The 14,249-nt window shown below is 44.0% G+C and overlaps 1 protein-coding gene across 4 annotated transcripts in view; it reads right to left on the bottom strand.

Annotated features, from left to right (window-relative positions):
* tns1b (tensin 1b) overlaps nucleotides 1–14,249 on the bottom strand; it is a 116,229-nt gene that overhangs the window by 71,673 nt on the left and 30,307 nt on the right. For all 4 annotated transcript variants that reach the window (XM_053439499.1, XM_053439497.1, XM_053439500.1 and 1 more), the window contains exon 3: nucleotides 6,680–6,717. In XM_053439499.1, coding sequence (XP_053295474.1) covers nucleotides 6,680–6,717 — 38 coding nt within the window. The remainder of the gene's footprint in view (nucleotides 1–6,679; nucleotides 6,718–14,249) is intronic.

Below are 14,249 nucleotides of genomic sequence, written 5' to 3' on the forward strand. Positions count from 1 at the left end.
GCATCTGTGAAGTAAACAAGCATTTGTTCCATATCTTAATAATAATATAATAATATGGAAAACTGTAACGCACAGTGGTTCCCACAGACTTGAATCCGTCCAACCACCTTTCATCCAGTAGCAGACAAAGAGACATTACCCAAGAATGTCGGGTACAAATTTTGAAGCAACATTAACCACGGAGCCCCGACGTGGAAAGAATGGCCACCGTCTTTGATGTTGCCTCGGAGGTAATTACATGGAAGGTATTTATAAAAAGCAAAAACACCTTTTTGGCTGAAGCCGTGTTCACCAGATGTCAGCGCAGGGAGCTGTTGTTTGATTCAGTAATAATGACAAGGGGCGAGAGGGAGGAAGGGAGGACTGCCGGGAACGTGACACATGGTTTATGGTAACAAAACAACATGGTTGTTTATGTGCGATGGACTGGTGTGATGCAGGACCAGCCTGCAGCGTGGGAAGTGGGTAATCCCTTGTTCCTTGGTGTGTGTGTGTTTGTCTACGTGGGTCGAAGTTACTTGAAGCACTCGATGCAATGCAATTATGCACAGCAACAATCACATGTGTGTATGTCGGGGGGGGGGGGCGGTAAAGCATGGGAAAGTTATCTGTCTGAGTTTTAAAGCTGATCTGTTTCCTGTGTCCTGGCTGTTATGATCATCCTGATGCTGAGACTGCTGGTCTGTCATCACACTAACATTGTTAGAGGCAACTGCCACTTTCAATTTTTTTTACTTTTACGGCCTATTTTGTTCTGGCGAGGCCTTTAACTTCTATTTTTGAATTGTTAATGAGGCTCTGTTTCACTGAGGCATCAGCACAAATCCTTCCTGTACCTGACAAACGTCCATGTGTTGTCACTCTTCTTCCATTTCACTTTTTCTAACAGGACCACAAATCACGGTGGCTCCTCCAGAAAAAAGATTGTTGAGCCAAGACGACCGAATCAAGAAATCAGCAGTTCAGGGTGAGAGGAGAAGAAAGGGAGGAGGCCAGAGGAAGGAGAAACAAGGACCCTGGAGAAAAGCTGACAGAGCAACAGATGAAATCAAAGAGCGAGGAAGAAGTAAAGAAAGGAAGGGATGAAGAGAGAGGGATGGTATCTGGGTGAGGTCCAGTTTCACGGATCTGACTCAGGCTTTCCCTGAGCCGGGCAGATCACTGTCCTCCAGGCGGACGCTGCACCAACGCCCATGAGTCTCACGTGGACACTCTGACTGAACGGTGTGATGAGAGGCAGCACGTGTGCAGACACTGATTTGAATCAGAGGACAGACTCTGAGACACGAGGGTGGGGAAGTTAAATTTCCATGCTCGCTCCAGTACGTAACGAGGAGGTGTCCTCCAAGAAAAGTCACTCATCTCCAGCAGCTGTTCTGTCCTGGTCGGGGGGGGGGGGGAGCTCAGCTCCTCGAAACACTCGGGAGGTTTAACAACAAGTTTGCTTCGGCAGATGTCGTGTACTCTTTGCAGCTGGATGCACCTAAACAGTCGGGCCCTCGCTCTCTTCCTTCTACCATCACTGTCTCCTGCACACACTTGGCCCGGGGTGGACATTCCTCCCAGCAGCTCTTGATTACTCCCGTCATGTAACAGGCGGGGGCGTTGCTGTTTGTTGGTCTCTGCTGTATCTATGCACATGTGGCTTCCATGCAGTTACCAAATCCAAGGGCAAAGAGCCAGTGCTCCTCGTGTCCTCATGCACAGGGACAAGGAGACCTGACCCGAGGGGGGGGGGGGGGGGGGGGGGGTTGTGGTTTTCATCTCACATCTCAGATCAGTCTAAATCTTGTTTGCAAGACAATATGTTCAATGGTTTTATGACGACAATGGACGGAGAACTCTAGAACCTCGGTTCCCCTCGGTCTGCTGGTGGCTCTGTTTGCTGGATGTGTTACCAATCACAACTTTATGAGCTAATAATAAGACACAGCTTGTTACACTTTGGCCCCAAAAAAGCAACTCATGCAGCTTTAATGTTGTTGTAGTGTTCTCCTGTCAGGCAGCTCTGTCTTGACCCGCTCTGTAGAGTAGTTAACTGCAAAGATCAATCACATGATGATGAGAATCCTGCTGAAAGTAAAAACTGAAATAAAATAATTTATGGTTGAGTAAGAGCCTTCAAATTAAAGGCTGTATGATTTACCCCTTGGTTGAATTGTTGTTGTGTTCCTCTCCTGAGGAGGAGGAGGAGGAGGAGGAGGAGGAGGAGGAGGAGGAGGAGGAGGAGGAGGAGGAGGGCAGAGGAGCGAGCATGTGTTCTGTCCTGTGACTGTTAATTCAATTAGCTTCAAAGCTGCTGGCTGGAAACGTACGTGATCGGACCTGGAGCCGCTTACATGGAAATACAGAAAGTACCATGACAAAGACCCGAGGCAGCATTTTAATCATGACACGGCATCCTCTGTGTTCTGTCTCTGTGATATGACTTTTTTTTTTGTAAAGTCATATCATACCAACCCCCCATCCCCCTCCTATACTGTAACCCCTGTTCTCACTCTGCAGGGCCAGATGCAACAGGAAGGAAGTTGTTAATGTTGTTACTGGGATTCAACACCACACCAGCATGTTTGAAACTTCACTTATGGGATGATGTAATGCCTCCTGTACTTACAGTAAAGCCTCTCTATTAACGGACAACTAATCTGTGTCTCTGATGTGAATTATTAATGAGGGAAGTTAACTCTGTGATTACAGTTAAGTCCAAAGAATGGCTGAACACTGAACAAACAAAGTCTGCAGCCTTTAAGGAGCCTGTGGATAAAGTTCTCTTTATGTTTTTAAGACAATCCAAAGGTTTGAGAGATAAACTCAAACTGGACTTATTAACTTCATCTGCTGCAGAACCTGCATCAGCATCAAACATTAAATCACCGAACGAGCCTTGACAGCATCTTCTCAATCCGCCATCGTCAGCAAAAAAACTGAAATCCTTAATATCTGTTCTCTCTGGTGCCAGAACCTACACGGAGCTACAATATCTATATGATCAGGGCAAAGCTTACAGCTGCGGCTCTGCAGCAGTGACACAGCATCTAATTCCAGCCTGCATGATGAAGTGAGGGCCTGTAGCGATGTGTGGTACCCAGAGGAAGTGAGTGGAGCAGAGCATGTGGTTAATCACGCCTAATGATCCTTGCAGCTGCTGCAGGAGAAACTGTTTGAGGACAAAGATTTCCTCGGGCACTTTCTCTCTAATTCCACTGGAGAGGATTCAAGGTTAAACACGTTGTAAAGATCACAGCCTGGGAAGATGGAACATGTCCCCTCATTATACAGAAGTGAAGTTTGAATATCCAAGATACAAACACTGCCGTCTGAACATGTGCTCGGTGTCAATCATGACTTTAAAAACCAAACTAACCTGAAACATAAAGCACTTGATCAAACCTAAGACCCAAAATGAAAGACTATCTTTGAGAACATCTTATTAGACGTGTACTTTTTGATATCATAAGCTTTTTTAGACACTATTACAGAATCGGCTAAATTGCAAGTGAAGAAATCGTGGAGCAGTGTTGACCTGAGCAGAGAGTGATGTCACATTCCATCTGTGTTTTGATCTGTCCCGTCTTTGTTCTGGTGGCCAGTTCAGCCACGTCCTCCCTGTGAAACCAGTGGCCCCCTTTATGAACGAGGATTATGGTTATAAGCTATAAATAGACAAATAATGGAGAAGGTGGGTGCGGCTCTGGCGGAAAGGTCAAGGGTCAGGACAACAGAGCAGGGAGAGAGACTCTGCCCCGGGTTCGTACTACCAACCCGACTGTTACGGTTCAAATACAATCCCAGCTGTGTTCAGCAGGTGAGGCCTCTCTCACAAACACACTTCACATGTGTGGATACAGCTGCTTGGATGTGTCAACTGCTTGGAGGCAATAAATAATAAAGAGATTGATGGTTCTAGTTGATCTCGGCCGCACAGACGACTTTATATCTGCAGGTGATTGCTCAGAAATGTTAGAAATGTTGGACGAGTGCAGCTACTGACAAGCGCACAGGTCTGGAATCAGTGCGTCTTGTTCCTCAGTGGAACGCACAGTACATTTATACATTCATTTTTTAGATTGTAATGAAGGACAAGGGGCCAAGTGCTGAAATCTAACAAGAAGATATGTTACTTCAAATGATCTACTGAATAAATTCAACATTTTCCCAAACTATAAATGCTTCTTCGCTGTGGAGCAGAGAATGAAAAGTGAAGTGAGAGGGTTCGACCTCTTCACTCATCTATACTGGACCATTTCTTTCATTGTAATCAGGTTTTACTCTGCACCTCGGCCCAGAACAGGGAAAATGTGATCAGACGTTAGTGTTCCTGATATAAAGGCCACATTATATTGTACAGTGTGTTCAGACTGTGTGTGAGAACACATCGCTTTCCAACACAAAGGGAACATAAATGCATAAAGCAGGAAAAGGCTGCTAGAAAGGAGACTCACTATACAATATACTATGTTATGTTATAGGGGAACTTTTACCAAATCTACTGATGTTGCATTTTTGTCCAGTCGTGGCTGCGATTACAGCGTATGACTGAAATTAGCGTGAGCAGACCCTGAGCCCTTAAGTAGTCTGAGGTTTTACCTTTCCTTAATGCTCACACAGCAGTTCAGAGGGAAAATCCCAGACATCCTTCCTCTTTCCTTTTGGAAGAGGCAGCTCGAGCAGAGAAATATGATGTGAAGGTGTCAGGAAACGACAAATGGAAACGGGACTAGAGGTGATTTAACACAGAGTGCTGTCCTCACACAGAGGTGAAATCTCACTGACAAGATTGAAAGTATTTTTCACATCCAGCTGTGAGAAAACACACCGGAGGGCCGAGGACACATGTGCACGTCCGACCATTTGTTTGCAGTAAGCAGGTTTAAAACATGGGGCCCGTGTTCCTCTTGTTCCCAGACAGAGATTTAAAAGTACTGTGTGTGCGTGGGAGAAGTTATTATGAAGAGATTCCTGACAGAAGATCAAACTGTGTTTGACTGACATTCATACAAAAGAGCTTAATCTGCTTTTTAAGATAAAGTCTCACAGGCCAGTCTGTGTGCCAACACTCATCGGACTCGACCCCGGTGCAGTCACTCCCTTGTTTTTCATCTCGGGCCTCGGAGCAAATTGCTTCCTGCCAAAGCTCTGACATTTCTGGTGGCAGTGTTTAGAAAAGGAAATGCTGCTGTGATCTCTGGAGATCAAAGTTTCACTTTCGTACATTAGTAGGCGGAGCTAAGCTACTTAAACATACCCAAACTTAACTTTAGAGCCGGACCTTGACATTTAAATTAAGGATTTCTCAAGGTTAGAAGTGGTGGACATATTTGAAATAACGTAAGAAAAACAACTCTAAAGTAATTAGTTGTATTTTTTTTGTTTAAATGCTAAAAATGGCCTCTAATATCTTTCAAAATGAAACAGCTCTGAATTGATTTACAATATGAGTGGAGTCAGAGAGACATGAGATGATACCAGAGACAACAGTTGTTGATGTTACACATGAAACAGATCATTTCACTGAACACAGCAAAGTGCTTCAACAGCCTGAGGCGTCTGCAGGAAGGAGAACTTTCCAAACAACATCTGTAACGTGCAGCTTCCTGAACTGAATTGTGCCAATAAAAAAAATCCTTACATTTAAAAATCCTCGCGTGAAAATGGGGGATGAGGATATTTTGAACATAATATCATTTTTATTTTTAATAATATATTTTTGCAATGTTATATGCAGCACAAAAATAAATAAGGAATTCACTCATTTGGAAGAGGAAGCAAGAAGGCACCTGGAAAAATGTTTTAACATTTCAAAATAAAGTTTAAGGGCTTTCTACCCCAACCTTAAAAAATAAAATAAAAAGTTTTTCAGTCATTTGGGTGATTTCATTAATTCAATCTTTCAAAACCAATCCATGCTTTCAGTGGTTAAAATACCAAGATGAGGAGAAATGAAACAACAAGATTCAGGCCTGTCCTACCAGGTCCTAAGACCACCCCTCATATTCAGTGTGGCCCGTCTCCCCTGCACCCCCCCCCCCCCCTGGCATTTCCTGTGAGTAAAAGAGGGAGTGGGCAAAGCTGGCAAGCAGCACCCATTTCAATAATGGATACCAGATGAGGCATTAGTACGTACAGTATATAATATAGGTGCAAGTGTGTGTGTGTGTGTGTTGATACTCCTGTAAATCCTCCTACATGGCAGTTGTACCTTTGCACAACACAAAACACACAACTCCCCATGCAGAAATCTCAGCTCTACTTTGTTTTTTCCCTCCCGGATTCTTCTATGTGCTCTTCACCAAATTAATCAAGCGACATCTCCGTCCAGAGGTCTTTTATTTTTAGACGTAGGGGCGATCTCCGAGATGCGAGAGTTCGTCCAGTGTAAACACATTCCAGTACAGAGAGCACTTGTTTAGACATTCTTGAGATTTTTATGCAGAAGATAAAACCCTCAAAACTCCACCAACCTCAACATCTGCATGTATATATATATACACACACACACACACACACATAGTTCATGTGCACATCCAGAGGAGTAGCTGACTCCACCTAAACCTTATATATCCTCCCAACAAGCCCTTTATGATTTTAAAGGGAGGGTTGAGTCTATAGGAGCATTTCCCACACAAACCAGTTTGCATGTGGAAGCATCTGAGAGATAAAAAATAATTATGACTCTTACCTTGACTTCACATTTCTTGTGGCAAGCAATTCGGCAAACTGGAGAAAAACAGAAGAAAAAGAGAAAGAAACAAAAAAGGAATTAGCTTTATGGTTCATAAAAATCTCCGAAAACATCGAGGAGAGAAATCCAAACAGTGTGGTCCCAGTTTAAATCATGACCCTGAGGATTTGGCAAGTAGGTATGAAAAAGCCAAGAGGTCCATATTCGGTCCAGAGTGTTTGTTCTGTGGTTGAAGTCAAATGTGATCTTCTCTCGGTGAACTAACCCTGGCCAGTGTTATCTTTGTGTTCTCAGGACACTGTCACAGGCCGAGTTCATGACTCTGAAACCCACAGAGACACTGCATGAGGAGACGTTTGTGAGGAGGAGACATTTGTGAGGAGAAGACATTTGTGAGGAGAAGACGTTTGTGAGGAGGAGACGTTTGTGAGGAGAAGACATTTGTGAGGAGAAGACATTTGTGAGGAGGAGACGTTTGTGAGGAGAAGACATTTGTGAGGAGAAGATGTTTGTGAGGAGAAGACGTTTGTGAGGAGAAGACGTTTGTGAGGAGAAGACATTTGTGAGGAGAAGATGTTTGTGAGGAGAAGACATTTGTGAGGAGAAGATGTTTGTGAGGAGGAGACGTTTGTGAGGAGAAGACATTTGTGAGGAGGAGACGTTTGTGAGGAGGAGATGTTTGTGAGGAGGAGACGTTTGTGAGGAGAAGACATTTGTGAGGAGGAGACGTTTGTGAGGAGGAGATGTTTGTGAGGAGAAGATGTTTGTGAGGAGAAGACGTTTGTGAGGAGAAGATGTTTGTGAGGAGAAGACGTTTGTGAGGAGAAGACATTTGTGAGGAGAAGATGTTTGTGAGGAGAAGACATTTGTGAGGAGAAGATGTTTGTGAGGAGGAGACGTTTGTGAGGAGAAGACATTTGTGAGGAGGAGACATTTGTGAGGAGGAGACGTTTGTGAGGAGAAGACGTTTGTGAGGAGAAGACATTTGTGAGGAGGAGACATTTGTGAGGAGGAGACATTTGTGAGGAGAAGACATTTGTGAGGAGGAGACGTTTGTGAGGAGGAGACATTTGTGAGGAGGAGACATTTGTGAGGAGGAGACGTTTGTGAGGAGAAGACGTTTGTGAGGAGGAGACGTTTGTGAGGAGGAGACATTTGTGAGGAGGAGACGTTTGTGAGGAGAAGACGTTTGTGAGGAGAAGACGTTTGTGAGGAGGAGACATTTGTGAGGAGAAGACGTTTGTGAGGAGGAGACGTTTGTGAGGAGGAGACATTTGTGAGGAGAAGATGTTTGTGAGGAGAAGATGTTTGTGAGGAGAAGACATTTGTGAGGAGGAGATGTTTGTGAGGAGGAGACATTTGTGAGGAGAAGACGTTTGTGAGGAGGATACGTTTGTGAGGAGAAGACATTTGTGAGGAGGAGATGTTTGTGAGGAGGAGACGTTTGTGAGGAGAAGATGTTTGTGAGGAGGAGACATTTGTGAGGAGAAGACGTTTGTGAGGAGAAGACATTTGTGAGGAGGAGACATTTGTGAGGAGGAGACGTTTGTGAGGAGAAGACGTTTGTGAGGAGAAGACATTTGTGAGGAGGAGACGTTTGTGAGGAGGAGACATTTGTGAGGAGAAGATGTTTGTGAGGAGAAGACATTTGTGAGGAGGAGATGTTTGTGAGGAGGATACGTTTGTGAGGAGAAGACATTTGTGAGGAGGAGATGTTTGTGAGGAGGAGACGTTTGTGAGGAGAAGATGTTTGTGAGGAGGAGACATTTGTGAGGAGAAGACGTTTGTGAGGAGAAGACGTTTGTGAGGAGAAGACGTTTGTGAGGAGAAGAAGTTTGTGAGGAGAAGAAGTTTGTGAGGAGAAGACGTTTGTGAGGAGAAGACGTTTGTGAGGAGAAGACGTTTGTGAGGAGAAGACATTTGTGAGGAGAAGACGTTTGTGAGGAGAAGACGTTTGTGAGGAGAAGAAGTTTGTGAGGAGAAGACGTTTGTGAGGAGAAGACGTTTGTGAGGAGAAGACATTTGTGAGGAGAAGAAGTTTGTGAGGAGAAGACATTTGTGAGGAGAAGACGTTTGTGAGGAGAAGAAGTTTGTGAGGAGAAGACATTTGTGAGGAGAAGACGTTTGTGAGGAGAAGACGTTTGTGAGGAGAAGAAGTTTGTGAGGAGAAGACGTTTGTGAGGAGAAGACGTTTGTGAGGAGAAGACGTTTGTGAGGAGAAGACGTTTGTGAGGAGAAGACGTTTGTGAGGAGAAGACATTTGTGAGGAGGAGACGTTTGTAACATACAGTCAGTTACTGCTGTATTAATGTTTTGTTGGATGCTTATTATTGGTCATAATCTAACACTGGGCTAATTGGATTTATGATCCAATGATTACTGTACATTCCAACTTTATGGACGGTGGAAAATAGTGATGCATACGTCTATTCAATGCAGCAACAGAGGAAAACACCAAGTTAGAGATCTCCTATGTAAATGTATGTATGAGAAGTATGAAGAGAAACTGGTTCTTTATGAAACAGGACAAATAAGAATATGAAGAGCTGCCATAGAGTCTAGAATATTAAGGAACATGCCTTTAACATTGGGCATTAGTCTTGGTATGTGCTCTTAAAACGCCCGTCTAGTTCCCTATGGACTGACAAATGAAAATCACCGCCTGACATTTCCATTTATTAGCAGGAGGCAGAGCTACATGCGGCTGAGAGTTGAGAGAAATTCATAAAGATCGAGTCGCACAGGGTTAAAGCAGTTTGTTCGACTCACAGAGTTTCCACCCGGCTTCCTGCTCTGCTCTCCGGCGCTCGCTGCACACTCCCACTGGGCGAACAAATGAGGGTCAAGAGGGGAGAGCACCTGGACCGTCAGCTCATAAAGAGTCAGATCCCGTCACAGGACAGGGAAGGAAAACACGGCTCGGCGCTCCGAGGCTCAGGCTTTTCCAAATAAAGAGCCGACTGTGTGCTTGTTCTGGAACACGCTGCACCTCGTGTGATGACTTATACCGTCTCCAGACGCATTTTTCAAAGCCAGTGTAATATGAATTGTGATTAGTTGTGACGACGCTGATATGGAGCTGGGACGTGGCCAGTCCTCACACTGTGTGTGTCTGTGTTTGTGTGTGTCCTCAGTGTAATGTTTCACGGCCACTATCGCATCCCTGTTATCCTTCGTGCCTCATACAGCAACACTGTGTTCCCTCTGATGGACGATGTGTCTCTTAATCCCAGTGGACACCACAAGCTCCAGTATGAACCACCATAGATTCACCCTCTGTGTGTAAACGGGCACTTTTACTTCACCTCTGTCTCAACACACGTTTGCTTTTCACTTTTATTCTCTGAGTGTTTCACTGGTTGACGCTGGAGGAGCCGCTCCCTGGGCAAATATCATCCAATCTTACTTCCAGGATATATGTCCCAGTTTGTGTAAAACATATTTTTTTGAAAACGAAAACGTTTATACTTATATATGTCTGATGTGCTCGAAATTCCATTCCCTCTCTTCAGGTCAGAATACTGACACGCTCCACATTTAGCTGCGGCTGGTTTAACCACGAAGATGGAAGGACGGCTTGACCTCAGTAACCTATCCCCCCCCCCCCCCCCCCCCTCCCAAACACACACACACACACACACACACACACACACACACACACACACACACACACTCTCTCCATCTCCTACATCTCACAGATCTCCTCGAGGGCAGAACCCTGTGCAGCTCACCGACTATTCCACTGGTCCCCAGTCCAACCAGGTTAATTGACACGATGGTCCAATGAACAACAAGAAACCCAATTGTGTGAAGGTTATGTTTTTTACCGGGTGCATGTTTTAATATAAAAACATCGTGGACCAGAACTCAGAAACAGGTTGAGGTGCACCAACTATTGAGCAGCTATTTAGTTAAATATTTAAATATATATAATTATATGTATATGCGACAATATACAGTACTTGTAACTACATTTCTTCTCCTGTTTGTGTTTAATTCATTTCATTGCATTAGCTTCTTCAGCTTCGTTGTAACTCTAAACCATGAATCGCTTGTACCCTAAACTCCAGGGTCAAAGGTCACGTGTCAGGAGCAGCAGGTGGTAAATCTCATCCAGCACAGATTCACTTTCCTTTCCCTCTCTTCAGGAACACCAGTAACATTTATTCATCGTGGAGATATGAAGATGAAGACCTTTGGGAACCCACGTGCACCAATGCTCTATACTCGATTTACACGTGTCGAGTACAAATTCTGTGTTTATGCTCAAACTGGGGAAAGTGAGAAGCTTTCTCTTCTGAGCCAAATGTGTAATTACATCATAGTTTCTATTTGAGCCCTCGCAGGACTATATTTGCATCCCGGGGGTAACATTTGAGAGTCACAACGACTTCTTAATTAGAGGCCTTCAGTTGTGGGTGGCACTGTGAAATCCTGCCGAGCTCCACATTTCCCTGTCTCCCGAGGAGAGTTCCCATGGCTGAACCGTTTGGGACGGCGAGTGTCTGCCGTCTGAAACCAGCCCGATGGAACAGATTAGTCTGGACCAACAAATATGGAGTTTATACATTTCTGATCCACGGTTTGAATGTGAATTTCCTAAACCCTCAGGAAGACGCTTTTAATCACTTCTAACTGCTTCATCTCCTTAATGAAATAATGTGTTTAATATTTATTTCATTGGCAGAAGAACTGATTCGTCATTCGATTTATAAAATGTCACAGAATAGGAACCAGAGCCTGTGATGCAGTACAAACCCTGAAAGATAATTGAATGTATTCAGCTGTGATTGGTTGATATGGAGCCTTGTGTCATGGTGTGGTTCCTTGAGAGAGAGCAGCACATCCAATAATCACTTTAACTTCCAATCAGGGGTTGGAGGTTTGATTCCATCCTGGGTAATCAACTCTGATGGATAAGTGAGAGGAATATGTTAAGTCCTATCGCCAAAAAGGAAAAATTATTAAATACATATAGTTAAATACTGTATATATAAGTATAATGTTGATATACATGTCCTCCTTGAACAGGTTTAACATTCAAATGCTGCTTGTAGTGGTGAGTATAACCAATGAGCAAGGCACACCTGAATAAGGTCCTTATCGGAATAAGTAAGAATTGAATTAAGACGTGTGGAGTATTCCAACCTTAGTCATATACATTTTAATCTCATTATAACATCATATCGGAGTTTTTCAGAGCATTTCAAACTGCTGCTTCATGACTCATGTCCCGGGAGTAAACAGGATGGAAAAACACAAAAGGAGTTGTAGCTTTTAGCAAAAGTACAAAGAAAACACCCAGATTCCTATAAGATGGTGGTGTGCAAATAAACTATTCCAAGTCGGGGTTTTAAAACCAGCAGAATAACACAGGAACTTAATGGTGAAGGGGAATGTTCTATTAGCAAATCATGAAAACACCATAATCCATAGGATGTTATTCTGAATAAGGTCGACAGTAAGAATATTGGTGTCAATGTAAATACAGTCAGGGTCCAGTCTTCAAGATCAATACTTTAAATAGATTTATACATATTAGCTACATGTTTTCACCTTAATGATTAACAAGTAAAGCATCTATATTCAGATCTTCTTCCACCGCTGGAGAAGGGAGGCACTCTAAGACTTTCTCTTCACAAGCAAGATATGACATAAGTCACAGGGAATGTCCTCATGGATATGAAATCCAAACAAACATGGCTCTTAGCTTGATAAGCATTAAAAGCCGTGTGTCCAGCCCACCAGGACGATGTCCAGTGCCGCTTCCAGCACGTGAGTCCCCAGTAAACACTCCACTGGTGAGCCGCAGGGGAAAAAGCAGGACTTCCATATTGGGTGTGAAAGCGGCGAGCTCAAGGAGCTTCGGGCTTTACCTTGTTAGGAAGTGCGGCTTTGGAGAATAAACACAAATGTTCCTGGTGGAGTGAAGGAGGACAGAAAAGGAGGGGGTGGGTGGATGTTGGAGGAGGAGGAGGAGGAGGAGAGAGAAGATGCCAGAAGGTATATAAAAAAAAAAAAAAGATAACAGAACTGCTCACATTGATCGTTATGGAGGACAGGAGCTGGTCAGAGTGAGGAGGTGATGAGGAGCGTGGAACACCGGTTTTGGAGGGGGGGGGGGGGTACAGGTGTGGGGGGGGTTGATTTCAGCTGGGTGATTTCCTTCCTGTGGTCCCTTGGAATGAGTGTATAGTCCCACAGGGCTGGGCTGGACCCCCTTTCAGCACTGAGCACAATCACAGGGCAGGGCCGGAGAATTTCCTCTCCCTCCCCTCCCCTCACTCTCACTCTCACTCTCACTCTCACTCTCATCACTCTCATCTCTCTCTCTCTCTCTCTCTCTCTCTCTCTCTCTCTCCATCCCTCTCTTCTCCGTCTAGCATGCACAGTCACAAACACGTGAGCAGCAACACGTGTACATACATAACAACATACGCAGCACAGAACATCCAGTAACCCTCTGAACTAATCTCTCTCTCTCTCTCTCTCTCTCTCTCTCTCTCTCTCTCTCTCTCTCTCTCTCTCTGTGTCTCTCTCTCTCTCTCTCTTTGTCTCTCTCTCTCTCTCATGTTGATGCAGTGGTCACTCAATATGGATATTTATGGTTTGTGATATTCAATGTGCTACATGTCTCTTACTGTACCCAAACTAGTTAAGATAAACTTCATTGGACACACTATAATTAGTATGTTATACTTTTGTACAGTAGAATATTTTGAGACCATCACACACACACACACACACACAGTAGCATGGCGCTGCTACACAAACTCAGGAGGACACCAGATGTGTACTAATCTGCAGCTGAAAGGAGTTCTCCATAAATCCACAATTTCCTACTGTTTGAATAATGTCCCTCTAAAAACGACAGTGCTCGGCTGTTTTAGGAAATGATTTAGTCTTTTCCCTTTTTTTTGTTATTTTATTCTGATCTGTTTGTAAAGATTCAGATCTTCAGCAGGAACCAATGGGCTTGGGGCTGAGAACCAGAGGCACATCAGTGGAAGACGTGGACTAGCGCTCACATGTAGCTGATCTCAATCTCTGCATGGGATCGTGTTGACATTAAGAAAAAATGAAATATTGGCAGACTTACCCAATAAGCTCTACGTACAGGTGAGAAACCACATAACTGCTCAGAACATGTCGGCACAGGACAGCGTCTGAGTGTTTGGTGAATTTTACTCCACTGCCCCATAAACATCTTTGCACAATGGCTGAAAAGCCACAGGAGCTTGAGTGGATCACGCACTGTGTTATTAAAAGTTAGGGAGAGCGGCAAATACAAAAAAATAAAGAAAGGGGGAGGATCAGGATTAGAACTGGTGATGTGCTAACGGAATTACAGCAAACCAGTGCAGTTTCAGTCTGTGTATGTTTTCTTACAGATTAATTTGAAGTCGCTGCAATTTTTAACCTTTGACCCCTGAACTCTTCAGTTTATCCTTGAGTGAAGAAATTCCCTTAAGTTTAAATATCGTGTTCAAAAGGCCAAAGACATGTTTGTGAGGCGCCTGAGTGACCTTGAGCTTTGAGTTTTGAGCACCACTACAATCTAATAAAT

Source organism: Pleuronectes platessa, chromosome 14 (assembly GCF_947347685.1).
Source record: "Pleuronectes platessa chromosome 14, fPlePla1.1, whole genome shotgun sequence".
Taxonomy (NCBI): domain Eukaryota; kingdom Metazoa; phylum Chordata; class Actinopteri; order Pleuronectiformes; family Pleuronectidae; genus Pleuronectes; species Pleuronectes platessa.